Source organism: Periplaneta americana, chromosome 1 (genome assembly GCF_040183065.1).
Source record: "Periplaneta americana isolate PAMFEO1 chromosome 1, P.americana_PAMFEO1_priV1, whole genome shotgun sequence".
Lineage (NCBI taxonomy): Eukaryota > Metazoa > Arthropoda > Insecta > Blattodea > Blattidae > Periplaneta > Periplaneta americana.
Window position 1 is genome coordinate 223817531 of NC_091117.1, and position 27709 is coordinate 223845239.

General features: G+C 35.6%; 1 protein-coding gene across 5 annotated transcripts in view; it reads left to right on the plus strand.

Annotated features, from left to right (window-relative positions):
• The window catches only part of sigmar (Tumor necrosis factor alpha-induced protein 8-like protein sigmar), a 266488-nt gene that overhangs the window by 90237 nt on the left and 148542 nt on the right, over positions 1–27709 (plus strand). The window contains exon 1 of one of the 5 annotated variants that reach the window (XM_069838680.1): positions 9043–9142. The exons of the other annotated variants lie outside the window; for them this stretch is intronic. Within the exon in view, the coding sequence (XP_069694781.1) occupies positions 9067–9142 (76 nt within the window). The 5' untranslated portion in view covers positions 9043–9066. Of the gene's footprint in view, positions 1–9042; positions 9143–27709 lie in introns of those variants that run through there. 5 annotated transcript variants of the gene reach the window in all.

Genomic DNA, 27709 nt, shown 5'->3' on the forward strand with positions numbered 1-27709 from the left:
TCGTGTTGCCCAACTCTGCTGTTCAGTAAACGTATGAAAACAAAACAAAGCTAGGCGCTTGGAAGTGAGTGTTTCAATAGAGGAATTTGGTAGCGAGCACTTCATTGGGAAAGAAAAGAATGTATTTTACCAGAAAGAAAAAACACATTTTTTATTTGAAACAATTTAAATGTTTACAGTTATTGAATGTAATTTGTATAGTCCCGTCGCTCTAATTTCCGGCAGCCAATCACGTCGCAGGTCGGCTACATTTAAACGCGTGCGTCTTGTGATTCGCTGATGAAGAAATTATGCATGTCCTAAGGCTGGATAAATGCTTAATATAATCGCCCGCCATTTTCGTTCTTTCGTTGGCGTTCGCAGAAAGCACACGAGGACGTTATTTTCCGTTCAATTATTTGCTGAATTACAGTGCGCTTGATTTAATATCATCGGATCTGCGACATGATAATGTTTAACGGTGTGGCAAATAGATCCCTCGTCTGGTAGCTCGGCAACGAAAAACAACAAAAATGGCGACGATACTACCTACCTAGACTTTATAGGGCTTTCACTTCCTAAGACGTAAGCAAAGAGGAGAAGTCACGCCGGGAATAACAGTGTCGCGACTATAGAGACTAGTAATGCACGCACTTATTTGTTTTATTTTAAGTTTGTGTTGAAATTAATATTTTTTCATTTGTTAATTCCGAACTTGAATTAGATCTGAAGTATCTAAATGCCCTGTGGCCGCATATTCTTATACTATTATATAATATTTATTTTTCACAGTTAGCCGTGTACAATATGGTTATTTTCTTGTCAAGTTTATTTATACACGTTTTTACATCTGTGGTCAGGTCGCTTGTTAGGATCTGTGGGTATACCAGTAGGCTGTGGTTACTATTGTTGGGTTTTTGTTTCTCTTATGTGTTGTAGATGGCTTGCGTTCATGTTACTCATTTTATATTTGTATTAATGTTTATCATGTTGGTGATTGAGGCGATGATGAATCATGGTATGTGTGCATGATATATATATATCGTCGGTTTCTTGGTAAAAGTGACCAAGTCACATTCCAAGGCTTCCAAGTATTATGAAAATTTAAGACATAATTTTATATTAAAAACTAATAATATAGCACATTTACCTTCAAAATAACTTATTACTAACATCTAAAGAAGTAGAGTTATCTTTGGATTGATCATTAAACCTTTAAATGCCTTTTCCCAACAATTTTGCATTTTGGACTTGATCACTTTTACCAAGAAACCGACGATATATACATATATATAGGGGGTATTGTACATGTCAAAATAAGTAAAATATAACAATAGCAAGAAACAATATAACAATGTAAATATAAATAAATAAGCATGTGAATAAATAAATTAATAAAAAATGAATGAATATATAAATGAATAAATTAATAAATGAATAAAAAAATAAATAAATAACAATAATACAAACTGTAATTTGCTTATCTGTTGAAATAATTAAAACAGTAGTACTGAAATATAATGTTATTTGTATTATGAGTAATTATAAGAAACTCTTCACCACCTCTGTGATGTAGGGGTCAGCATGCTGGTCTCTTACGCAGAGGGTCCGGGTTCGATTTCCGGTCGGGTTGAATTTCCTGGTTGAGGTTTTTCAGGGTTTTCTCTCAACCGTAAGGCAAATGCCAGGAAATTCGAGCCACAACATTCATGAAAATGACCGGCTTCATTCATTACCGAAATCATATTCGTAACAAATCAGTAACATACTGTATATACAGTCGCCATCTAGTTCACAACAATAGAACCAGTCTCAACAATAGTACACACGTCTTCGCCAAAGATTAACTCGCGATATGACCAAAGATGTTAAAGCGAGTATAAATAACAGCGAGGGGAAAAAGACGAAAAAAAACTCTTCAGCATTATAAAAGTTCTTACTTTTAACCATTCTTTAATAACTATTTTTATCTTTTAAAATTAACATTAGTTGTTGCATTTACCGGAAATTTATTAATATATTTAATTCCTTAATCATTCTCTTTTTTTAGCAAATCTGTTGCAATAAGTATTGATTTGTTGATTTGATATATTTATCTAGTGTTGAAATCAGGAATATCAGACCTTAAGATTTAATTATTATTATAATGATTTTGGCATATAATAAGACATTTAAAATGAAGGCACAGTCATTATTTGTAGTTTAATAAAATATAACTTACATGATATATTGGATTTAATACATTTTAAAATTCCTATAGCCTTTTTTTGCCATATAAGAACTTTACTGCTCCAGTAAAATGGGCCCCAAATATGGGCACCACAATGTAGATAAGAATGAAAAAGGCATAACACGCCAAAAGTAACAATTTCTGGCTTGTACATAATTTTAGCTTTTGATGCAAATAAAGCAAATAGATAATTTTTACATTACTTCCCTGTATGAACATTCCAAGTAAGGTAAGTATCCAAATACATTCCTAGCAAATTAGTATGTTTCATACTTTCCTTGTTATTTAAAGTGAATGCAATTTCTTTAATTTTGTCTTACTCGCTTGTAACCTATAATTAAACCATGTTTAAATTTTTTCTAGTACACATTTTCTTTGAAATTCAATATCGTTTAATTTATTACTAATAATTAAAATAGATGTATCATCAGCATACATTACACATTTGAGATATGTAATTTGAAAAACCATATACATGAATAAGAAACAATAAAGCATCAAAAACGGACCGGAAGTACACGACTAGTAATACATTTTTAATCACATAAAATATAAGATTTCAACAAACATAACTCTATACCAGTTACGAATCTTGTGCGGTAGAGTGTAAAAGCAGTACGTTCTGAAAATAACTTCAATTTTCAAACTCGTTATTTGTTCATTTCTACTCAGACGTAGAACAAAACATAAGTTAATTTATAAAAAACACTCATTAAAGGGAATACTTGAAAGCTGGTCGAAATTACTCGTACATGCTACTGTTATTCTTTTTGGAATGACTGAGTCTGCTTTTATTTCCATTGTTTTGTGATGCAAGGAAGTACATGACGTAATAATGCCAGCAATAGTGTGCACGTGAAATAATGTGCAACTTCAGCAGCACCGAGTTTAGATTCCGTCTAGACTTGTAGAATGTTGACACTTCTGAGTGTGTTGTATTGCGGATCGCAAGAGAAGAGAGTTTCACCGTGTGCCAGATCGAGGAGAAATTCCGATATGGATTGCGGACATTGTGTTTAAGGTTATAAACCAAGGTCTATTCATAGTAAAACGAAAAGTTTCACGTATGCAAAAAACATGCTTTTGGTATTTTTTAAATCGTATATTAGATAACGTTCACAGACATAATGTAGTCCTTACATTTTCTGTTTGTTTATATTCTTTTCTCCTGTAACGTCAAACGATCTTCAATGAATGAATGAATAAATGAATATTTATTAAGTACGAGTGGGTGTTCGCCCTATGGCAGTTACAGATAACAATAAAAAAGATAAATAAATACAAGAAAAAAAATAGGGTACGTACCTACAATGCTGACATTTTACTGACTGACCTCTCCAGCGACAACAAAACGAAACTTCAACGTGCTCATAATTTGTGTGTACGTTTTGTAAGCAATGTTCGTAAATATGATCATATTACTCCATCCCTGGAAACAATAGGTTTGCCTTAAACTAGATAAGAATAGTAATATGCGTTACAAGAGCGGTATGTTGAAGTTTTCATGTCCGAGGAATAGTTTGAAAAAGCGAAACGTAGTTGAGCTTTTTTAATTTCCGAGAACATGAAAACAAACATACCGCTCGTGTATCGTACATTATTTTGTGCGAAGATCGTTTATTACATACCTGAAAGAGGAATTTCTAATTAGTTGCAATGAAATCTCCATCTTGGTTTCTGTGCAATGACGGCAAATTTGCAAAACAAAAATATCTATCTTCAACATTATTGCTTTAAAATGTTTTCTGTGTCTACTATACTCCAGCAGGCCGTGATATACGTTTGTCTTTCTTTCCCCCCCCCCCCCCAGTCTATAAATGCGAACTTAAAACAAACGGTAAGGTTATGTAATGATTTATTTTTCATTTTAATATTTTAACAATATTATTTATATAACATATTGCAGTAATACATCGGCAAGTTTGTTGATTTTTTCACGGCTTCCTTAATGTTACTTGCATCACAAATGCAGTAACTTTAGTGGAGTTGTAGAGTTTACTTAATTTTTGCAAATATTTAAAAACAATAATTAACGTGCAATTTAGGTGAAATTGCAGTGGTAAGTTTCCAATTTATAATTATTACTATATTGAACGTCTCTAAAAATAATATGTTAAAAGCCTAAAGCAATAAATCAAAATGTCACTTAAGCGGTAAGAAGAGGGAAATTGTTATGTGTGTTAAGTTGGGAATACTGAATGCGGAATTTTAGACTTTCCGCGGATTGGTTTTGTGCGAAAACCAAGCAAATACGCACGATCTCGCACAAAAGAAATTTACATTCACTTCTCCTTCTCTTCGAAATCTTGAACTCTTCTATTCCTTCGTACCTGTCGTCTCGCTTCACTTACCTTTCTTCCCACCACAATCTGAACACACGCTCTCGCCATGAAACAATACTAACAATACCATCCCATCGCACCTCCTCATACTCATCCTCTTTCACAATAGCCCTGCCAAGACTCTGGAATTCGTTACCTGCTAGCATCAGGGACTGTCGAAATAAAATTCAATTCAAACGCAAACTTACTAGGCACTTGGTCAATAATTGAGACTCGTTCAGACATGGTTTCTTGTAAATAGTTCTCTTAATCTACCACAAAATATTTCAATATATGGTAATTTCATCACTATAGAATTTTGTTATTGTAGGTTTAATTTGTAATTCAGTAAATACAAAAATATTCTTTGTTCTTAACTTCTATGATAAAATGTCTAGCTTTAATCAATCAGGTAATCTTGTTGTACTTTAATTTTTATTGCAATTGTAATTGTAAATTTAATATTAATTGTAATTTTATTGTTCATGTTATAGTTGTAATCCCCTGGTAGAAGGGCAGAGAAGGCCTGGCGGCCTTATCTGTACCAGGTTAAATAAATAAATAAATAAATAAGTAAATACTACTAAATACTACAAATCTAAACACTTATGTAGGCTATACATATGTAAATACTTGTGTGTACAGATAAATAGAAAACTTTTCTTGTTATGGCCTATATTTTAAGGAACAATCTCGGCATTTGTCTGGTGTGACTAAGGAAGACAACGAAAACTTAAGTCAGGATTGTCGGTCTCGGAGGTCGATCACCGGGCCTCCTGATATCAAGGCACTTCGTAGATCTTAACACACAACGCTATATAAGTCAGTTTTACAGCATTATCCATACATGACGCGTATATTTTAGCACAGATAATCATTCTCCACACTCATTTTACTCTCTCCTCACTGACTGTACTAACACATTTCACTGTCACTAAAACACTTTTCACTATCACTTCAGATACTTTTCTTCACTGTCACCACACACTTCGCTGTCACAATAAGTCAAATCACTATCCGTATTTATGTCATTTCTTAACTTATAAAGAACTTGCACTATCTGTTAATAATAGTTTTAGGGGAGAGTCGGGTAGTATCGGACATCGGGTAAAATCGGACAGTGAGTTTCTTTCATCTACCACACGATGATAGTACCTGATTGACATGGTTACGTTTCTGTGATGTCGCATAGAGAAACGTAACCATGTCATTCAGGTACTACCATATGGTGGTAGGTGAAAGAAACGCACTGTCCGATATTACCCGATGTGCAATACTACCCGACTCTCCCCTAAGCCTATTTATGATCAATCTTTACACTACCGACCCAAAGGCAAACATTATTTTCTTTTATACAGCAAACATAGAGAATGTCGGTCAGAACAGAAAATGAATTTTTCACTGAAGAGTGTACGCTGTAGCTGTAGCATCAATGGATATGAAACGTGGGAACTACGTAAATGAAATATTCTTTATGATGTGAAGAACGTTGCATAATTATACTACATAAAATATGCACATGTAGTGAATGATTTTTATGCCACACACAATAGAACAGTTTCCACCTATTCTTTCCTTCTAGAGAACAAATTATTCTTGAACTGAGAGAAACAAAAGACCTTCATAATAGTTCATTCCTCCAAAAATCGTAAATTGTGATGAATGAGGTAACTGCCATGTTGTTGACACATTGGATTGCTGCCATCATTCGACCAATTCGTTTACCCTCTTGCCATCTAGTGGCCAATGTACAATCAAAAAGAGAGTAGCAAAACGTTGCCTGAATCTTTGTAGTGAAAATGGGAACTAATCTAGTATTTACCTTTTAAATAATTAAATTCCTAGGAAACTCCCAGAAATCCCGATAAGCTTGAGCGGCCCCGGCAACTTGAACTGGGACCTTCTGAGTGCGAGGCCAGTGTTTACCACTGAGTCATCTCGGTTGGTGAAAGTTATTCTTGTGCGGGGTTAGTACAGTCATTATTCGAAGTAACGCTTTTGTCTCTGCAGACGTCAATCCCGAGAATCCAAAAGACTTCGCATTTTGTTGTGAATGCTGTAATTACAGTTCTTTAAGGGAGGCTATCGGTGGTGGAACCAAATGGGCATATCTGAACTTTTAAAAGTAAATGCCATGCTTTTTTTGCTTTAATTGCTTCCGTTATACGTAGTCCTTATTTTAAGAACTTTTAATAATTCCATGCCTACTCATACGAATATGTATGCGTATAAAATCTAAAAATGAATGAGTAGGTTGCCAGATGAAAAAAAAAAAAAAAAAATGAAGAGCGGAACATTTTATCCGACAAAGGAGAACGTGATAACGTGACATGTTGCGGAAGCTTATTTTCTGTATTTCATATAATAAGATAAATTGCAGTCTTTCAAGGCCCGGTTGCACAGAAACCGACCATAAATGATCAACGTACAAAGAGGGTTTGATTTGGCCCTCAGTTTTATTTTCGTTACAGAAAGAACAATTAGTTTTTGATCGAAAATCAGTCTTCCAACAGATTTTAACAACATATTTTTACTGATTAGTGATTGATCAGTGATCAAAGGTACATTGTTTATAATGAAGTTATTGAAATTTATATAGAAAATAGATGAAGTAGGTAGTTATATTGTTCTAAAGTGACCTAATAGATTTAGTGAAGAAATTTTCAGACAATAAGAAATATTTGGTAAATATCCATATGTGATATATGACGTCATATTATGGTGAATGACTTCGTGATTTCCGACCGGAACCGAAAAAATATGTTTTTTTTTTTTCTGCGTCACCGAAACATATGTTTTCTTAAATTCTGTTACAGTCATGAACGCATCTACGATGTTCAGTAAGAGATCTCCATTACTATCAGAAAAAATTATCTCCTCACGTTTTTAGTTTTGTTCATATCTTTTCCTTTATTCTTTAGTTATACACATGGAATCCGCCTCTCTTACTTTGACAAAAAAATAGTAACAACAAAACGGCAAAGTATTTATTTGTTTTGTTGGTCAGCGTCCACTCGATACATTCATTTCTCCTTTCTTAAAGAGCATCAACTTGGCCGTGGTTGTCAAAGAGCGCTGATGCCAAATGCATTTCTTTCTTAAATTAGCAATTAGTAAGTCGAGACAAGTGATTGGAGATTCACTTTCGTGCAACGCAGTAAACAATCAAATAAATGATACATCAACTGATTGGTGATCAGGAACTGATTTGATTTGCATTTATGCAACCGGTCCTTAGTATACTCGTGCAATAAAAATGATAGAAAACTATCGTTCATTCATTCATTCACTGTTCTTCCCAAGAGCAGGTCTTTCACTGCCCTATAATTTAATGCCCTTCTATTAATAAAGTTGTCACAAAAAGAGCGTTCTGGCATTGATCATTAAATTATAAAGAAAGTCTTAATAATGTAACGTATTGTGTTACTTAATAGGCCTACATGAAATTATCTTTTATAATATTATAGATGAATTAGATTAGTGTAAAAGAGTTACTTTTAAGCCCGGTTACAGAAATGCAAAACAAATCAGTCCCTAAACACCAATCAGTTGATATCTGATTTATTTCTTTGTTCATTGCAAGTGAATCTCCAATCAAGTTGCCTCGATTTACTAATTACTGATTTAAGAAGTAAATGCATTTGGCATCAGTGCTATTTAGCAAGCACGGCCAATTTGATGCTATTTAGAGGGGAGAAATGAATGCATAGAGTAGGCGTTGCTCAAGAAAACAAATGAATAATTGGAAGTTTTGTTGTTTTTGTAGAAGTACAACAGGCAGATTCCAGCTATATAGACTGCAGAATGAAATAAAAGAAGTGAATCGCTAAAAACGTTAGGGGCCAGATTTTTCTGATAATAATAGAGCCCTCTTATCAGAACATTGTAGGGGGTTATGAATGTAATAGAAAATAATAATAGGGGTGGTGTTTGGGTGATGCATAAAAAAAGACATATTTTCGGTCCCGGTCTCGGAAATCACGACGTCATTTATCATATGACATCAGACATCACTTAGGCCTATAGATATTTTCATATAATATTTATTCATATTGTTCGAAAATTTCTTCATCAGAAGAATGTATTAGGTCATTTTAGAAGAATGTATCTAGTTACTTCAACTGTTTTCTATTATAAATTATATTTAACTGCACTATAAACAACATACACTTAATCAATGATCAGTCACTAATCAGCAAAAATCTCTTGATCGAATCTGATGGAAGATTGGTTTCTAATCAAATACCGTATTGATTGTTCTTTCTGCAACGAAAATAGAACTGATGGCCAATCAAACCCTCCTTGATCGTTGAACATATCTGATGGGCTTTTCTGCAACCGGGCCGGAAATAAAACACGAAACCAAGCCAGCCTTTATTAATGCACTTAGAAATTGGAGTTAGCAACATCCAGTTGGCCCTTGTCCAGAGTGGAGATGTCTTTGGGGTACGTCACGCCTCGCTTTGTTCCACATTTCATGCCACTTCCATATTTGCTTTTCTGTTGCAGGTGAGTTCTTATCGGTTACGACACGTAATGGCTCGAGTCATCAGCTTGTGCAACCTACGTACATGCCTCAATATCAGTAGAGTTTCATTCTTGGCTGTAAGTGGTAAGTCTTAAGAACTAGTATGCTTTCCACATAAAATTAGTAATTTAAAGAAAAAAAAACATTTCTTGAAGGGTTTCCTAGATCAGTTACTCTCATTAAATAAGTATATAATAAATTTTCAATCTTAAGACATATCAACTTGCAAATGTTTATTTGCTATTTAATAAGATATATGAACGTTTTCGCCGTTTGGGGCATCTTCAGATATAACAAAACATATTGTGAATTTTATTAGTAACAACAATGTAATTTATTCTTCACAACAATAATTCCTTTCTACAATTCACCTTAAACGCTCTCGTCAACAATTGGATCTTCACTCAACACAGTATTCGTTATAGCACTCCACCGACGACAATGCCAATTTACTTGGACTATTACGCACAACAATGAACTGTTAATCTTAACTAATATTTACAAAGCACTATTTACAAATCACAACTACCAGTTCTCAGTTCACAGTTCTTCTATCTCAGTCACTCGAGTTCACAGTATCTCGAACCAGAGACCTTCAGAGACAGTTCACTGTACTCGAACTCGGGTCCCTCCAACTGCGGTCCACTACACTCGAACTCAGGTCCCTCCAACTGCGGTCCACTGCACTCGAACTCAGGCCTTCGGATGCTGACACAGATGCGGACGCACACTCGAGTCGAACTCCGGCACACAAGTCTGGCTTGCTTGCTCTGGCTTACTCATTGACTGAATAACTGAAAACTCTACTCGAGTTCGCTGGCGCTTCTTTTTTTATAGCAAAATCATAGTTGCGAGAGTTTTCTACAGGTGTGTAGAGAATTATCTCGATATCTTCACATCGACAGACTTCTGGAATAGTCGGGAAGGTCGTTCCACATTCACTGCGGTAAGTAGCAGCTGCGCGCGCAGCCTCCCCTCGCGTGTAGGTCCCTTTCCCCTTTCCCCTTTCCCCGTGAAGCCCGCGCGATATGCTCTCTCGCGGGACGCTGGTCGTGAGTTCGAATCTCACGTCGCTGTCACAATATAATCTGGACCTATAATAATAAATTATGCAAATAACAAAGAATAAAGAACAATGTATGTATGCAATACATGAGATTCATGAGCTTTATGTAAACTGTGACATAATACAGGATAATTATTGATATAATCTTTAGATTTTGAAATTGAATTGGACGGATATTTTATACATATAGCTCATGTTACAAATAAAATATACAATTATGATTAAAATTTGTCAATAATGTTAAAATTTTAAAATTTATAATGATGATTGATAAAATAGATCATTAGTTGAGGATTGTCGTACGATATACGATAATTTGCGTAGCTGATGTTCGTGTGTTATGTATGTGTTTCATTGAAAAACGTTCGCTTATGTACTAAATGTTATTTTATGTTGGAGATTGCTGTATACTCCACGACATCCATAACCAACGAGCATTCATTTCAAATATCTCAACAAATCTGATTACACGTAACAGTCATTTATAATCAATAAGATGTCACCAAATCAGATAGTAAATTAAAACAGCAATCTCCAACATAAAATAACATTTAGTACATTAGCGAACGTTTTTCAATGAAACACATACATAACACACGAACATCAGCTACGCAAATTATCGTATACCCTACGACAATCCTCAGCTAATGATCTATTTTATCAATCATCATTATAAATTTTAAAATTTTAACATTATTGACAAATTTTAATCATAATTGTATATTTTATTTGTAACATGAGTTATATGTATAAAATATCCGTCCAATTCAATTTCAAAATCTAAAGATTATATCAACAATTATCCTATATTATGTCACATTTTACATAAAGCTCATGAATCTCATGTATTGCATACATACATTGTTCTTTATTCTTTGTTATTTGCATAATTTATTATTATAGGCTCAGATTATATGTTTTGTTATATCTCAAGATGCCCCAAACGGCGAAAACGTTCATATATCTTATTAAATAGCAAATAAACATTTGCAAGTTGATATGTCTTAAGATTGAAAATTTATTATATACTTATTTAATAATTCACCAGGCATATTGAAATATAAAAATTAATTGTAAGTTACCCTCATGCCTGGTGAACGACATGGGATGTTCCTAATAACAGCTTTTTTCCGCCTGTGTGGTTCTTTTGAACTTCCACTTCATTCTTTTCAGTAACAGCTGGACAATATGTTAGAAGCCACCGGCGTAGGTCAAGCGGTAGTGCGTCTCTCTGCTGAGCCGGATTTGCGCTCGGGCATGGGTTCGATTTCTGCTTGGGTTGATTACCTTTTTTGTTTTTCTTCCTCCAGGTTTCCCTAAATGTCAGGTAATTTTTGGCGAATCCTCGGCCTCATCTCGCCAAATACTATCCAATATCACAAATTCCATCGACGCTAAATACCCCAGTAGTTGATACAGCGTCTTTAAATAAACAAGGAAAAAATGTAAGATGCATTTCTGGATTCACCCGGACGTGCTACATGGGTAAGGCTTGTTGTTTGTCAGTAAAATAACATGTACAAAAATACAGTCTTAATTCTTCCCTGAAGGAGTAAAAACTCGTGCTCAGGGAGTTATCTAAACACAAACTTAACACAAACAAAGATAATTATTTGACACAAAGTGGGACAAGGAAAAAAAATTATAAGAATAAATTAACTTTAAAAATACAATTTCAATTTTAACAATTTAAATCATACAAATACATACACATATTAAATCAACATAGATTCTTTAACAATTAAATTCATAACACTATTTTTGAAATTTCTGATACTAAAATTTTCCAAATTTGGATATTTTTCAATTATTTTATTATATAACCTTGGACCAAAGTAGGTAGCATGTAAGGGTGAATCCAGAAATACAAATAGTGTTAGTTGGAAGACCTGAGGGGGAAAAAACCTTCGGGGAGGCGAGACGTAGCTGGGAGGATAACATTAACATGGATTTGAGGAAGATGGGATATGATGATAGAGACTGGATTAATCTTGCTCAGGATATAGACCGATGGCGGGCTTATGTGAGGGCGGCAATGAACTTCCGGGTTCCTTAAAAGCCACCAAGAAGCAGTGCTGAGATCGCTGGATTTCTGTATTGTCAATGGAAAAAGAAATATTCTTGTCTCCACAAGAAGTGAAATATGCGCTAAATTCCTACATCAGCAATAATAAACGTTTAAAAAATTTCCTCCCGATGAACGTTAAAAACCCTCGGATGTGTTAAACCGCTGATATTGGCAACGCTGGTCAAACTCCACTGTTAACAGAAAAGTTTTGGTGCGATCGGGTTGTATTGATAGCAACGTTACAAATTATATATGCAGTGAAAGAAATCTTCTAGGAGCTTTTGGACCTAAAAGTTATCTTCGAGGGATAATAAACAGTAGAGATTAGACATTACAGCCGTGTCTAACGTCTGTCTATTTTCATTAGTTTCTTTTTTACAGATGTTTGATTATCGATATAGAATTCACTTAACGAAACTCTGTTAATTGTAATGTATTGTAAGCGATCGAAGCATCTTCCTGCCGATGATGTGTAAATTTGGTACACAAGTTTCCCTGAAAAATGAAACGCTGCTCAAGGTGTTACTCTGAATTATGGAGCAAAACCTGTCACTTTAGAGATAAGACACTGAACGAAGAAGGAAAATGTCTACAGAGAGAAGGATGAGGTAGATAAGAAGACGAGGTAAATATATCCGCAAGAGTGCTTAGTGCTATCAGGTATTCTCTGAGAGAAGCTTTAAAATTGTGTCTTGTAACGAACCTGTTGGCATGTATGAAACACTGTCGAAGATTCTTTAAATAGAGAAAACTCAGTTTATCTTTCAATAGTTCAGCACACTGTGGATATGCTTGAAATTATATGATATAGGCTACTCGTCTGTGCGTTGTGAACAGGAAGTTTTGTACCAGAACTGTGTATCAGAGAAGTTAATCACTTAGGAATATAGTTGTAATAATGACTTTCATGTAAAGGTAAAAAGGTAAAGGTATCCCCGTAGCATACCATGAAGGCACTTGGAGGACATGGAGGTAGAGCCCCATGCTTTCCATGACCTCGACACTAGAATGAGGTGGTGTGGTCGGCACCACGCTCTGACCGCCTTTTACCCCCGGGAAATACCCGGTACTCAATGATTATTATAACTATATTCTTAAGTGATATAAAGTGTGTAATCAAGATATATATATATATATATATATATATATATATATATATATATATATATTGTGACAGCGACGTGAGATTCGAACTCACGACCAGCGTCCCGCGAGAGAGCATATCGCGCGGGCTTCACGGGGAAAGGGGAAAGGGGCCTACATGCGAGGGGAGGCTGCGCGCGCAGCTGCTACTTAACGCAGTGAATGTGGAACGACCTTCCCGACTATTCCAGAAATCCGTCGAAGTGGAAGACTCGCGAATTTTCGAGGCTACGTCGCTGTGGTTATAAATTACGGTCGCGAAGGAACGACAGCAGTTTTAGAGTTTTTCAGTTATTCAGTCAGTGAGAAAGCCAGAGCAAGCAAGCCAGTCAAGCAAACCGGAAGTCGACTCGAGTGTGCGTCCGCATCTGCGTCAGCATCCGAAGGCCTGAGTTCGAGTGCAGTGGACCGCAGTTGGAGGGACCTGAGTTCGAGTGCAGTGGACCGCAGTTGGAGGGACCCGAGTTCGAGTACAGTGAACTGTCTCTGAAGGTCTGTGGTTCGAGATACTGTGAACTCGAGTGACTGAGATAAAAGAACTGTGAACTGAGAACTGATAGTTCTGATCTGTAAATAGTGCTTTGTAAATATTAGTTAAGATTAACATTTCATTGTTGTTCGTACTAGTCCAAGTAAATTGTCATTGTCGTCGGTGGAGTTTTATAACGAATATTGTGTTGAGTGAAAATCCAATTGTTGACGAGAGCGTTTAAGGCGAATTGTAGAAAGGAATTATTGTTGTGACGAATAAATTACATTGTTGTAACAAATAAAATTTACAATATATATATATATATATATATATATATATATATATATATATATATATAAACGTTAATCGTTAGCCCTCTGGAAAACACATAAGATACGTTGGAAGAGCTCCACTTATTGTTAGTTGAAACGCATATTCAATGTTACATTACTGGAATTAATACTAATAAGCAGATATATCATCCTGTAATATTTAACGTTCGTTAGAAGAGTTCATATATTCCAACATCATAGTGTTTAGCTCAATTTAAATGGTTTGAAGAGCACATACTGTTGTCTGTTGTCGCATCTTTCTCCTTCCCTATAGTGTCGTGGGTTTGAAGAGAAGTGATATGCTGTCTAATATTTTCCTCTTCATAGTGTTGAGGGTTTGACAGAAAAGTTCTGGGAGTATAATCTCAACTTATACCATTTGTTTGTAGATTTCAGAACAGCTTATGACAGCATTAATAGACAAGAATTATACAAAATTATGATCCATCAAGGGATACATCCAAAGATAATCAGACTCGTCAAGATGACCATGGCAGAAACCATGGCTCAAGTGAAGATATATGGTGGTTCAACAGAACAATTTAATATTGATAATGGGCTGAAACAAGGGGATGCTCTAGCACCAATGCTCTTCAATCTTGCTTTACATTGGGTGATAACACAGACAGGTATAGATCCTAACAGCACTTTATTTTACAAAAGCGTTCAAATAGTAGGATGTGCAGATGACTTGGATGTTATGGGACGGTCGTTGACAGCAATAGAAGAAGTGTATAAAGACCTGGAACAAGGAGCCGCTGAAATCGGGTTGCAGATTAATGCAAGTAAAACCAAACGGATGACACAAATAAGAAATAAACAGAATATATACAACCCTCCTAATCTGACGATAAACATGTTTGAAGAAACTGAGAAGTTTAAATATCTTGGAACAGTAATGGCAAGTAACAATAACGAATTAATTGAAGTACAGAGTCGAATCACTGCAGCCAATAAGGCCTATTTTGCATTAAGCGCAACATTGAAATCTAACTGTGTGCACAAGGAAACAAAACTTAAAATATACAAAACAATTATTAGAAGTATTCTCTGTTATGCAAGCGAAACTTGGACATTATCCAAGGAGACAGAAGCTAAACGAGGTATATTTGAACGCAAAATACTCAGAAGAATTTTTGGACCGGTGCAAGAAAATATGCAGTGGAGAATACGTTATAATAACGAGCTATATAAATTATATAGAAGTTTTGATATTGTTACTTTCATCAAATTAAGGAGGCTTGAATGGGCCGGACATGTCTATCGGATGGAAGGGAACAGAATACCAAAGAAGATCTTAGAAGGGAAAATACATGGTAAAAGACCAATTGGAAGACCCAAAATAGATGGATAGATGCGGTAACGATCGATTCTCAGGACTATCTCGAAACAACTGCCTGGAGGAGATTAGCACAGGACAGGGACAGTTGGAGGAAGAACATTGAGGAGGCTAAGGCTCGACTTTGGGCTGTGATGCCATCGTAGTAGTAGTGTTGAGGGTTTGAAGAAAAGCGATATTCTGTCGTAATTTTTTTTCCTCTTCAGTGTCGGGGATTTGGAGAGAAGTGTTCTGCTGTCGTATTCTTCTTCTTCTTCTTCATCACCACAGTGTCGGGGGTTTTAAGAGAAGTAATATACTGCCATATCCTTGTTCCTCTTCATAGTGTCGGGGTTTTTAAGAAAAGTGATATGCTGCCGTATTCTTCTTCCTCTTCATAGTGTCGTGGGTTTGAAGAGAAGTGATATGCTGTCTATTATTTTCCTCTTCATAGTGTTGAGAGTTTGAAGAATAGCGATATTCTGTCGTTTTTTTTTTCCTCTTCAGTGTCGGGGATTTGGAGAGAAATGTTCTGCTGTCGTATTCTTCTTGTTCTTCTTGTTCTTCTTCTTCTTCTTCTTCTTCTTCTTCACAGTGTCGGGGGTTTTAAGAGAAGTGATATACTGTCATATCCTTGTTCCTCCTCATAGTGTCGGAGATTTTAAGAAAAGTGATATGCTGCCGTATTCTTCTTCCTCTTCATAGTGTCGAGGGTTTGGAAAGAAGTCATATGCTATCTTATTCTTCTTCCTCTTCACAGTGGCGGGGGGGTTTGGAGAGAAGTGATATGCTGTCATATTCTTCTTCCTCTTCATAGTGTCTGGGGTTTGAAAAAAAAGTGATATACTGTCGTATTCTTCTTTCTTTTCACAGTGTCGTGGGTTTGAAGAGAATTGATATGCTGTCTATTATTTTCCTCTTCATAGTGTTGAGGGTTTGAAGAAAAGCAATATTCTGTCGTATTTTTTTTCCTCTTCAGTGTCGGGGATTTGAAGAGAAATGATATTCTGCCTATTATTTTCCTCTTCATAGTGATGAGGGTTTGAAGAAAAGCGATATTCTGTCGTATTTTTTTCCTCTTCAGTGTCGGGGATTTGGAGAGAAGTGTTCTGCTGTCGTATTCTTCTTCTTCTCCTTCTTCTTCTTCATAGTGTCGGGATTTTTAAGAAAAGTGATATGCTGATATATTCTTCTTCCTCTTCGCAGTGTCGGGGTTTGGAGAGAAGTGATATGTTGTATTCTTCTCTTCCATCACGTTGGGTTAAAAGAAATTTATTGCTGCTGTGTAATTTTCTTCTTCATAGTATCGGTGGTTTGAAGGGAAGTGGTATGCTTTCGTGTTCTTCTTCCTCTTATTCGTGTCGGGGGATTGAAGTGGAGTGGTTGTCTGCCATCGTGTTCTTCTGTAGTTCTATATTCTGACGGTAACAACTAGATGTTGGTAACAGCTACGATAACGACTATCGTAACAAGGATGAAGGCGGCTATAGAAACGGCGGTAATGATACCGAGGATCGTGGCTAAGATGTGACGTATTTATTGCGTGTTGCCTATACGCCAGGCACAGGATTATTTTATGTAATCTCTATCATGCATGCCGTCGTCTGTAAATTCTGGATGTGCGCTGATGGCAAACTTAGTAATATTTTGGACATCTTCGAGAGGTCTCCCTTCAAGCTATGGCAATTTCCGGCATCATATTCTATAACACAACACTTCGATTTGATGATACAACCGATATTTAATTGAAGAAGGTCTCTGAGAAAGCTCTTGAAACGCCCACAGTAGAAAAAGAAAACGACGACAATCTTGTGGCGTCCATGCATATATCAGGAGAGTAAGTGCTGCTGCTGCTAGATTATGCATGAGCAGGACTCGACTCTTTCAGTTCCTATCAGCAAGACGAGTGCAGCTGAAGTTTACTAGGAAAGAACAGTAGGTCACTGGCTAAGAGGTTTGCTCTGCTCCCATGTAGAGACGAGAATAGGCGCAAGCTTTCCGTTATCATTGCATAATTAAAGGATTAATAGTGATTTACGTTGACCTCTGTTTAAAAAAATCATAATCATAATGGGTTGCCAAACGAGAGTTAAAAATTAACAGTTGTTAAATTGTAATTTCTGTGCACCATTTATAATCACCGGTTACTTACACATGGTTAACTGATGCATCATTTAAGGGTATATGTACGTGAACGACCACAAATATTATCAGAAATTGCAGTTCTAAATTTCTAAAATTGTATAAGAAAATGAACTCTCAATTGGATAAAAATTACAAGGCACCACAACAAGATTTATTAGAACTTAAATATCTGATAAAAGTATAAAAAAGTTACTAATAATATTTTTCAAACTAGTTTTATCAAAGTACGAAAAAGAAAAAAAAAAATTCTGCAATTACAACATTTGGTAACCATAACATTGTTATGATCTCTCGGACATCTTTAATATTTTTCCTGCATGTAATAAACACTTATTTATGAAAAGTAAACTACTCTCAGACATGTAGAGTTATTTATTTTAATACAATTAATTTTTTATTTGCCCTATATAAAATATATTAAAATTTCCATAATGTTTTGTGACCTAATTTTTCTATTTTTAAAGAAATGGGCATTATTGTAGTCTACCTTTTGCATAAATGCATGTTAAATCAGTGTACAAAATTTCAGAATTCTGTCTCTAATGATTGTGGAGTTATGAAATAATATATGTGAAAATTTTACAAAGTTTGAAAAATTTAATTTGAAGTAAAAAGTGATTTCTAAAAAAAATATTAGTAACCTTTTTTATACTTTTATCAGATATTTAAGTTCTAATAAGTTTTGTTGTGGTACCTTGTAATTGTGAGTTCATTTCATTATAAAATTTAGAAATTCAGAGCCCGCATTTTCTGATAATACTTGTGGTAGTTCACGTACGTGTACCCATAACCTTGGTACAGTTTGTGATCAAAGTTACAGCACTTTCGAATAAGTCAATTTTAAGAAAGTTCATTAACCTTCAAGGGATATTGTAATCTCAGGCTCTTCAAACGGAACATAATTATCATGACGTGTGATCAAAACTACTCCAGATCTCTACTTGGTGATACAGAATACCACATTGACAATTGACACACAATCATGCTGTGGGCGGGAATCGAATCCGTCACTGTGGCCTCGAAGCAATGCCAGGACTATCTCGTAACAGTTGTGTAACATATCATAGCTACTGAGTTAATGCTATTTACATAATAATCTCCTCTGGTATATAGCCATTCTTTTGGGGCAGCAAAGGCTTTTATCCTCTATTACTATGAACACCCTTCAGCCTGTCTCTCTCAACAACAAAATAATTCCTTTCAGTGCTACTGTAAAAAACCTCGGCATCTATTTCGACTCTAATATGAACTGGAATACGCAAATCAGATATATCTGTAGAAAAGTTTTCTCTATCATGCATTCTTTGAAACGCCTGAAAAATTTCCTTCCTACTAAACTCAAACAAATTCTAATACAGACCCTTGTAATGCCTCACTTTGACTATTGTGATGTTTTATATAGTGACCTAAGTGCTGAACTTTCTCAAAAACTTCAACGTATACATAATGTCTGCGTCCGATTTATTTTCAATATCCGCCGACATGATCATATATCGGAATATTTTCTACGACTCTCCTGGCTCCGCTTGCAAGATCGACGTTTAGTACATTCTCTTTGCCTGCTATATCGAATTATACATGATTCCACACCCAACTACCTTGCCTCTAGCTTCACATCATAATCGTAATACACGTTCACAGCAAAATCTGTCGCTACCAATATGTCATCAGACATCTCTGTACTCAAGTTCTTTCTCAATAGCCATGGCCCGCTCATGGAATTCGCTGCCGCTGGAAATCAGGGGTAGTCTTAGTCCCCAGTTGTTTAAAATTAGGTTGTTTAGAAATATTTTAAATGCACAGAACTAGTTTTTAGTTATAATTTTTATTTACTATTATTATTATTTTACACAGTCATTACTTTATTTTTCAATTAACACTAATATCTAGGTAATTGTCATTGTCTCAATGTAACACGTGCTGTACTGATCATACTAATTCTACTATTCCTTTAGTTTGTGAGATTATATTCATATGTATTAATTCTTTTTTTTTTTTCTTTTAACTTAATACTTGTATACTAGAATGTATTTTTCTGTTTGTGATTATGTATTCAGTCTCTCTTTTTTATTATTATTACATATATATTTTTTTATTATTGTTATTTCAAAGTTAATACTGATTGTGTATATGTATCCAATCTCTCTTTTCTACTTAATTATGTTTATTATTATTTTTAAGTTCATATTTGTATACCGGTATGTATTTTTTCTGTATATGATTTGATCCTGGTTGAGTGGAAGAAAAGGCCTGATGGCCTTAACTCTGCCAGGGAAAATAAAACTAGTATTATTATAGTAGGCGCTTTATAACTATCGAGCCATTTGAAAGAAAGTCGGGACGCGGACTGATTTGAAACAAATCTGTTATCTGACTTAATCATTATGAATTAAGTAGTTCTTCGGTCAAGTAACGTCCTTTTAAAAATGAAATTGATCTAATCGTATGCCTCTGATTGTCGGAGCCCCCGTAAGTAGTCTAATGGCGTCATGTCTGGAGAGCGTGCTGGCCATCTTATTGGTCCATTGGTTCCAATCTATCTTATTGTTGGTCAGAATTCCTTGTCCAGATATTCACAAATAACTGTCACATTGTGTGCTGGTGCACCATCCTGCTAAAGAACATTTGAAGTCCGTCTCGAAGCGTTCTGATAAGTGAACCAGAGATTTTTTGAAGCAGTTACAGATACATGACGGCCGTTAAAGTTCCTTGATACAAGAGTGGACCTAATAAACGTCAATAGTATTCAACACTTGATTGGTTTCTCGCACTCAATGGTGATTTTTTGCTGACCAGTGGTGTGTCTTAAGATTATTCACTACAACATTGTTGTGAAATCTTGCTTAATCCGTCCTTAAAAATTTAGCTAAGAAACGGGTCATCATCTAATGTTATACAAGTTTTGTGAATAAGTAGTTTTGTTCTGACTTGCATTGATTTTTATTAGTGTTGTGGGATTTAATCGATTAATCGATCAATTTCTGTTGTAAGATTAATCGATCGAAATATTTAATCGAATAATCGAGTCGATTAAAATTAATCGGTTGTAGTTGATATTAATTATTATTGTGTTAATACAAACTCATATTAAAAATTCCGACAATATTCCTCTCTCGGAAATTGCTTACTTAAAAGCACAATAGTGCAGTACTGTTATTTTCTAACTGTAAACCAGGTAGCGTAGAGAAAATCTTTGTACAAACACTTCAGAAAGAGATGGAGATATGAGGACAGTGACCTAGTCTACCTTTATTGAAAGTTGAAACACAGTGCGAAACCCTTATTAAGCTTTATGATTTTCCAAGAAAACTTCCACCTTATTGTCAACTCATCTTCCTAGCATATGAAATACATATTTTTCTGGGATTCGTCCCCCTCACCCCTTATAAAATAGTCATGTCTACACTGTGCGCAAGTGAGGGCGTAACTACCCATATCATCTTTTTCTCAAATCTCGTAATTCGGATTACAATAGGGGCCAGTCTTCTGTTTCGTCCGCTGTACTTTTGTAGTTGCAGTTTCTGTACTGAGTTTGTATATGACGGTTGTGTGTTTAGTATGATAAAGAAAAAAAATCAGTTTTTTGTGGCTTGTAAAAGTGTAAACTCCTTTATGTCATATGAGAATTTGAGAGGTAAACTCGGTGAAACGTTTGGATTTAAATTGAACGATCGTGGAGAAGTGCTTGACAGGAAAAAAAGTTTTTTTTCGTGTTTAGTGATGCAGGAAACATTGTTACTAAACGTAGAGCGACACTTAATTCGGAGCATGTGAATGCACTCACATGTTTAAAATCATGGATGAATCAGTATTAACTAGATGAGTCTTCATACTTTTTGTTATTTATGTTTGTCTCAAAAATTGCCGGAGAAATTGACACAATAAATTATAAGCCTCATAATAAATATGTTAGCCAGTAATTAAAATAGTTGTTTTGTAATATAACGATACAATATATACAGATATACAAAATTTAATATTTATGCTTATCACCGAACACAAGTTAAATTTAACAATAATTGTGTATTACAGAATATTAAAACATTTTTTCAACTCGATCAAAACTCAATTCAAATATATATTATTTTAATGTACCGAAGTACATATGATATTTCCATGCAGATATTCTGCGTCATCATACGATGAAAGAGTAATGGAACGGAGAAAAATTCTCTCCGGCGCCGGGATTTGAACCCAGGTTTTCAGCTCTACGTGCTGATGCTTTATCCACTAAGCCACACCGGATACCATTACTCTTTCATCTTACGATGACGCAGAATATCTGCATGGAAATATCATATGTACTTCGGTACATTAAAATAATATATATGATATGCGTAAATCACTTCGTGATTTAAGACGGCGCTTATTCCGTCGGATCCCGGCCAACTAGTCACTCATTACGAGTGCACCTCAGCACATGTGTGGACTTCGGTCCTAGGTTCATAGATATCTATGACGTAGTGCAGAGGGCGGCCACTAGAGGGAACCCAAGAGTTGGAACTTAAAACTGAGACGATTCTATCCGACGCCGGGGTGGTATCCGGTGTGGCTTAGTGGATAAAGCATCAGCACGTAGAGCTGAAAACCCGGGTTCAAATCCCGGCGCCGGAGAGAATTTTTCTCCGTTCCATTACTCTTTCATTAATTCAAATAGTTAATCGATTAAGTATTTTTATCGATCGACAGCACTAATTTTTATACAAGAAGAAAATACCCAAATACCACAAAAAATATAATAGAAAAAAAAAGATAATTTTCATTAGTTTTAATAATTTAACAAAAATATTGGTCTTGTAAACCAAAAATAAGGAACACCTTTTAAAACTTCAGAAAAAAGATTATATCTGGGAGCAGACATTTCCTTTTTTGTCTAATTATTTATGTTATTATTTTGCTCCTGTTTTTAGATTATTTTTGTCTTTGTTGGTATGATCTGGGTAGTAATAATAATAATAATAATAATAATAATAATAATAATAATAATAATAGTTCTATTTTCCCTGGCAGAGTTAAGGCCATCAGGCCTTCTCTTCCACTCAACCAGGATCAAATCACATACAGAAAAAAAAAGACCTGTATACAAGTATTAACTTAAAAATAATAATAAACATAATTAAGTAAAAAAGAGAAATTGAATACATATACACAATCAGTATTAACTTTAATAAAAATAATAATAATTAAAAAATAATTAATACATATGAATGTAATCTCACAACTAAAGGAATAGTACAATTAGTATGATCAGCACAGCACGTGTTACATTGAGACATTGACAATTACCTAGATATTAGTGTTAATGGAAAAACAAAGTAATGACTGTGTAAAATAATAATAATAATAATAATAATAATAATAATAATAATAATAATAATAAATAAAAATTATACCTAAAAACTGATTCCATGGAGAAAGAAGTTCGTTGGTTTGGACCGTTTCTCTCGAAAAATGTTGGTCTATTTCAATCAAAATGTATCTAGCGAAGAAAGTAAGAAAACTAATTATTGAAACTTGTCTAATGCGAAATCTTGAATAATTTGATTTTTTAATGGTTCCTTCAACTTCGAATTAACCAAGTTTGACTATATTACAATAATCCAGGAAATATATTAATACAACTTAATACGAGTCTATCTTTTCAGGGACAAAATAAATCTTTAGCTAAAATCCGATGTTTAGTTATAAATGGTTATTTCATAAATATAATGCGCGAAAGACAATTTGTGATGCTAATATTTACTGGGTACAAAAGTTCAACAAATAAAACAATGTTACTGCAAACGTGATTGTCATTTCTAAATGAATTGAATAACTACGAAAATGTCCGACCTCTCCCCGCAGAATCGCGAACAATAATGTCCATTCTAGTGGCGCTCTCTGTATTAAGGGCCGCCAGATGGCTGCCGCCCCGACTTCAATCACTCTTGCGCACGCATTGAAGCGTGTCAGCCATCACGAAACAATAGAAACACCGCGCGCGCACCAGTTGTTTACAATTGTATCGATTCCAATCGCCGACTCCGTCGTTGACCGATGGCCGTTCAAATAAATCCAATGACGTACAGCAGCGGCAGAAATTTCCTGTAAAGAGGTCATAAACCTTACCGAGCCACCGTCAAAAGTCACACTTTTACACCTCACTTAGGGCAACGACTTTTTTTTATTATTGTGGAAAAACTTTACCGTAGCTATGGTATTCTTTTCTTCGCTGACAGGCTTCTTTCAGTAGCAAACACACATCGCTTGCAGACACTATCTATGTTTCTTGATCCCGAGAACAAGAAGAAGAAAAAGGGTTAGAATCTACAGTAGCGTGCAAATTAATCCGAACACGACATATTTTTACATTTTCTGTCATTGTTGGCCTCACAGCTGCTCATACCGCTTTAATTGACATCTGTAGTACGTGTAATTCCATTGTTGAAGGTCTGTCATTATTTTTTTTATAATATGTGACATTTTGCCTGTCGTTTTGTACTTATAAGCATTTCAGTTGTGTTGAAGACTTAATACTGCAATCCTGTGTACATTCTGTCGTCTTCACAAATGGATACAACTCAACGAAAACGGTCTAAAATTATAACATTAGCAGAGCATTCTTCTATGGCACAGAGGCAAATTGCTGCAAAATGTCACATCGGTTTGGCTACTGTTAATTCGATCATAAAACGATACAGGGAGACTTGATCCATCACACCCCAGAAAAAAGGAAACTGTGGCCGGAAAAGGAAGACTTCACCTGCAGATGATCGTTTAATTGTCAGGAAAAGTAAATTAAATCCTAGACTAACTGCTGTCGACTTAACCCGCGAGTTAATGGCTACCACTGGGGCGAATATTCACGTCACAACAGTGCGGCGTAGGCTTTTGAAAGCTGGACGAAGGTCTCGTAAGCCTATTAAGAAGCAACTGCTAACCCCTGTTATGTGCAAAAAACGCTTGATGTGGGCAAAATTACATCAACACTGGACAGTGAATGACTGGAAGAATGTACATTTTTCCGATGAGTCTCATTTCGAGGGTCCACGGCCACCGTGTTTCTTACGTACGGAAAGGATCCGAAAAAGTAACAACAGCTCATCTCCAACAAGCACCAAAATACCCCCCCTAAAGTAATGTTTTGGGGTTGTTTTACACATGAAGGGCCTGGAGCACTAACACCTATCAAGGGAATGATGAATTCTGACAAATATATTCAATTATTGGAGACCAGAATCGTACCCCAGCTGCAAAAATCATTTCCGGATGGCAGAGGTGTGTTCCAACAAGACCTGGCACCATGCCATACGTCTCGAAAAACTACAGAATTCTTCAACAAAAAGAATATTCAGGTACTCCCCTGGCCAGGCAACTCACCCGACATCAACCCCATTGAGAACTTGTGGTCGATTTGCAAAAGAAGAATGCAAAAAATGGATTGGTCTACAAAGGAGAAGATGATTTCTGCCCTCATTAGTGTATGGTTTCGCGATGAAGAAATGAAGAATATTTGTGGGAAATTAGTGGAATCCATGCCAAATCGTCTCAGAGCTGTTATTAGGAACAAGGGAGGCCACATAGATTACTGAGGTATGTCTCAGATCCTTTTTTTTTTTTATCCCGTTTGAGTGTTTTTGCATAAGTAATTACGTTGTTCGGATTAATTTGCACGCTACTGTATCATACTCTCAAAAGACGCATCGTTAACAGAATGGCTGTTATATTCACGAAAAAGACTGCGATTCAGATCCCGGCTAGTCCAAGTGGATTTGTGATAAGCAGAAAAAGTGTTTCTCTTCGTCATTTTGATTTCAGGCTATTCCTTCCCGAGGAAGACTGGAATTGTGAACCGTGTCTTTGTAAATGTTTGCCCTTGTTCTACCATGCGGGTTAAATCAATACGATAAAGCCAGCGATTGATGGAGAAATGTGTAGTTTTTAGAGAGGAAATGAGGAACAGTTACCTCGCTAAAACCTTTCTCAAACCCATTTTTGTCAACTACAAATAAGTATAAATGAATACAATATAATATTTTATTACTCAGTCAATGACAATTGATTTGTCATTGACTGAGTAATAAAATATTATATTGTATTCATTTATAGAAATTGACAATCTGAATATTCCATCATGCTTTCTAAGTTACAAATATGTAGTTAAATTGCCTCACTAAAACCTAATCTTTCCCGGATCTGTAAAACTTTAAAGTAAATGGTACGGTGATCATCCTCCGGGCCATTATCATCACTATCACTATCTTCATCATCATCAAATCACACAGTCTCACTGATAAATATAAATACAGTCCACATGTTTATGTATTGCACAACATCTGAGAATTTGTTTTTATCTTTGAATAATTTCCTAAATTTAAGTGAAGTTCATCTTACAATTTTTAACTTCAAATTGTTTAAGAAGTGTTTGTTAAAATTGAAGAGTTTTTTTTGGGGTGGGGGGACAACCATAGTCCAAAAACATACATTTCCAGGACAAACACAAAACTGCAAATCAAAATTTCAGGTATAACTCCCTGTAAAGTTGATTTGAATAATTTCGAGGGAACAATTGTTCCGGAGGCGGGTATCGAACCCGGGACCTTTGGTTTAACGTACCAACGCTCTACCACTGAGCTACTCGGGAACTCTAACCGACACCGATCCAAAGGTCCCGGGTTCGATACCCGGCCCCGGAACAATTTTTCCCTCGAAATTATTCAAATCAACTTTACAGGGAGTTATGCCTGAAATCTTGATTTGCATAATACACGTCACTGTTCGTTAACAGAAAGCCACAATTTAAGTCACACGGAGTTAGTGTGCACTCGAAGTTGGTTGCTTGACGGTTGTCAGCCCACTTTGAGGTCTGTGGACATAGAGGGAAAAATTGGATCGGTGTCGGTTAGAGTTCCCGAGTAGCTCAGTGGTAGAGCGTTGGTACGTTAAACCAAAGGTCCCGGGTTCGATACCCGGCTCCGGAACAATTTTTCCCTCGAAATTATTCAAACACAAAACTGTCTGGCATGGGTGTTGTTGACACTTCAAGTATCAAATTCATCATGCCATTTCTTAAGGTGTTGTAGAAACTGGGGAGAACTGAAGTACATTTATAACTTAAATTGCCTCATAGAAATACATGTGTAATTTTTTTTAATTTTAGTAATAGTAGGTTATTTTACGACATTTTATCAACATCTTAGGCTATTTAGCGTCTTAATGAGATGAAGGTGATAATGCCGGTGAAATGAGTCCGGGGTCCAACACAGAAAGTTACCCAGCATTTGCTCATATTGGGTTGAGGGAAAACCCCGGAAAAAACTTTAACCAGGTAACTTGCCCCGACCGGGAAACGAACCTGGTTTCGCGGTTAGACGCGCTAACCGTTACTCCACAGGTGTGGACGCGATTGTTGGAGAATGTGTAGTTTTTAGAGAGGAAATGAGGAGCAATTACCTCGCTGAAACCTTTCCCAAACCCATTTTTGTCAACTAGAAATATTGTTAAAATAAATGTATTTAAATGTGAGCATTCACAATTAACGAGAAGCTTGCCGGCGCCCGGGAACGGGAAGGTGAAAATTAGTTGTGAATGCTCACATTTAAATACATTTATTTTAACAATATTTCCGTTCTCGTTGTCGTTTCCGTTCCCGGTTTGTGGACCAGTCTTTACAGTAACAGTCAAAACGATCTCGTGTGTACCACTGCTTTGGACCACTGCACATGCGCAATGCGTTGAATGTGAAACTTAGAAAATTCAGGCGGGACATTTTTTTTGGGGGGGGGGGTACGGTAGTAAAGAGTAACGCGTTGGTTTCATATGAACGAAGTCAACAACTAGTTCATCTTTTATTCCTTAAGCATTTATGAAAGTGCATTATTTTAAAATTGAAAGTGTAATTCTTACTGTTTGGTATTACTACTCAATTATTAAATTTTTTAATTACCCCCATTTGGCGCCTCTGGCAGAAACATTGTTCGCGCAAAGTAAGAAAATAGGTTGAAAAATAGTTTCTTACCATTTTTCTCTATCATTTTCAATTAGAGACGGTATTACTTAATCTACGGAGCAGAAGTCCGATTATACTTCCCTTAAGTGGAGAGGATGGTATTTTTTAAAACTTTTGTT